Below are 1619 nucleotides of genomic sequence, written 5' to 3' on the forward strand. Positions count from 1 at the left end.
GTATATCTGATTGTGTACAATAGGATTTTGAGCAAAGACCATTAAATTATGCAAAAGGTGTCAGATGCAAAACATTTCAGAAACCGTATGTATCAAATATGATACATTTGGCATTATAGGGTTAACTGATCATGATTTGAGCTTGATTCAAACTTCCATTTGTTGTACTACACAAAGCCAGTTGGGCATGTGTTTACAGAACAACACAGGATAGTCCAACAGTTATTTGACTGAATAACTGGGATAGGCCTTAAATTTGTAATTATTTCACAGCAAAAAAATATTTATTCTAAAATAAAGATTTCTTTGATTTCACTCTTAGTTGTTGGACTGGTCTTCCACAACATGTGACTCCCACACTTAATAGTTTGCTTGCAAATCTCTAATCTTTTCCCCAAAATTCAGATTTAATGCCTCTTTCCCAAGTGTCTTCAATTCCTGTTTGTTCCATTGCTTAAACTTTCTGGATCGATGGAAAGAATATTTTGCACTGTCAAATCTTACACTGGAAATGCATGAAGAAGACGGTGATGGTATTGTCTGTTAGGAGGTAGAATAAACCTTATACTTACAGATAATAGAAAAGCTCCATGTACACAAAGGAAGTTAAGGCAGGACAAGTGTACTTGGAAAATATTTTCTGTCATATTTTCAAAGAAAAAAGCCCAGAAATAAAGCAGGAGGTAACATTTATTTTCATATCTACAAGAATTTCAATACTCATACACGCATTTCTTGATTATGTCACACATCAGTATGAGACAGGAAACTGTATCTTTTCTTTTCTTCGGTTTGGTCGCCTTGAAGAATAGAACAGCAGTCCTAGACTTCCCAGCAGGGCCGGTACACCCGTCCCACCATGCACCTCATGTTGTCCCTCCTAAGAATAGGGATGCCCAGCTGCTGTCCGGCGTCTCCATTCTCAGCGACCTGGTTGGTGTCATCGGTTCTTCGCTTGTAGACGGACAGCCCGTTCTGCAGCACTCGCAGGTCCCTCCAGATGGATGGATCAGCAGCGATGACGATCACCTTCGGTGTCCGTGCTCTGGGTGCAGCGGCTAGATCTGCATCAACCAGGTTGTTCTCCGTTCCCTCGTCGTTTAGGAGAGAGTTGAAAACCTCTTGCTCCAAGGATCCGTCTTCAGCCTTGCCCATGGGTAGCACCATTGACAGGGCATTACAGTTGAGGAAGAGTGCAGCGGCAAAGGTGACGGACAGGAGGGACTGCCTCATGGTGGGGGTCTTCTGGAGGTTTGCTTGGAGTAGATGGATTTTCTTCTGAATCCTATCTTCTCAGGTCTTTTTCGGACTCTGGATCTATCACTGCCTTTTATACCATTTCAGTCTAAGCTGACCACGTTGTATTCTGAGTCATCAGAGCTTCATCTTTTGTTTGTAAGAACCAGCAGAGCAGTTGGGTAGAACTCCTGCTGTGTCTAAGTGTGTTGTCTTGCAGGAACATTAATTAAAATCCATAGTGTGTGGGCTTCTGTTAGACACTTGAAAATCAACTAAAAGGTCTGAAAACAGGGTCGACCTGAGGAGGGACGTTAATCCAAAATAACTGTCCTTTAAAACAAAGAGGATGGATAAACCCCTATGATGCGGTTCTAATTGTC

The 1619-nt window shown here is 41.9% G+C and overlaps 1 protein-coding gene across 1 annotated transcript; it reads right to left on the reverse strand.

Moving 5' to 3' along the window:
* Window positions 1-672: 672 nt before the first annotated feature.
* Window positions 673-1291, reverse strand: pmchl (pro-melanin-concentrating hormone, like). Its single transcript, XM_038287623.1, has one exon. The coding sequence runs from the start codon at window positions 1231-1233 to the stop codon at window positions 823-825; it is 411 nt and encodes a 136-aa protein (XP_038143551.1). The 5' UTR covers window positions 1234-1291; the 3' UTR covers window positions 673-822.
* Between the last annotated feature and the right edge of the window lie 328 nt (window positions 1292-1619).

This window comes from Cyprinodon tularosa, unplaced genomic scaffold (genome assembly GCF_016077235.1).
Source record: "Cyprinodon tularosa strain WSP-4 unplaced genomic scaffold, ASM1607723v1 ctg241, whole genome shotgun sequence".
Classification (NCBI taxonomy): domain Eukaryota; kingdom Metazoa; phylum Chordata; class Actinopteri; order Cyprinodontiformes; family Cyprinodontidae; genus Cyprinodon; species Cyprinodon tularosa.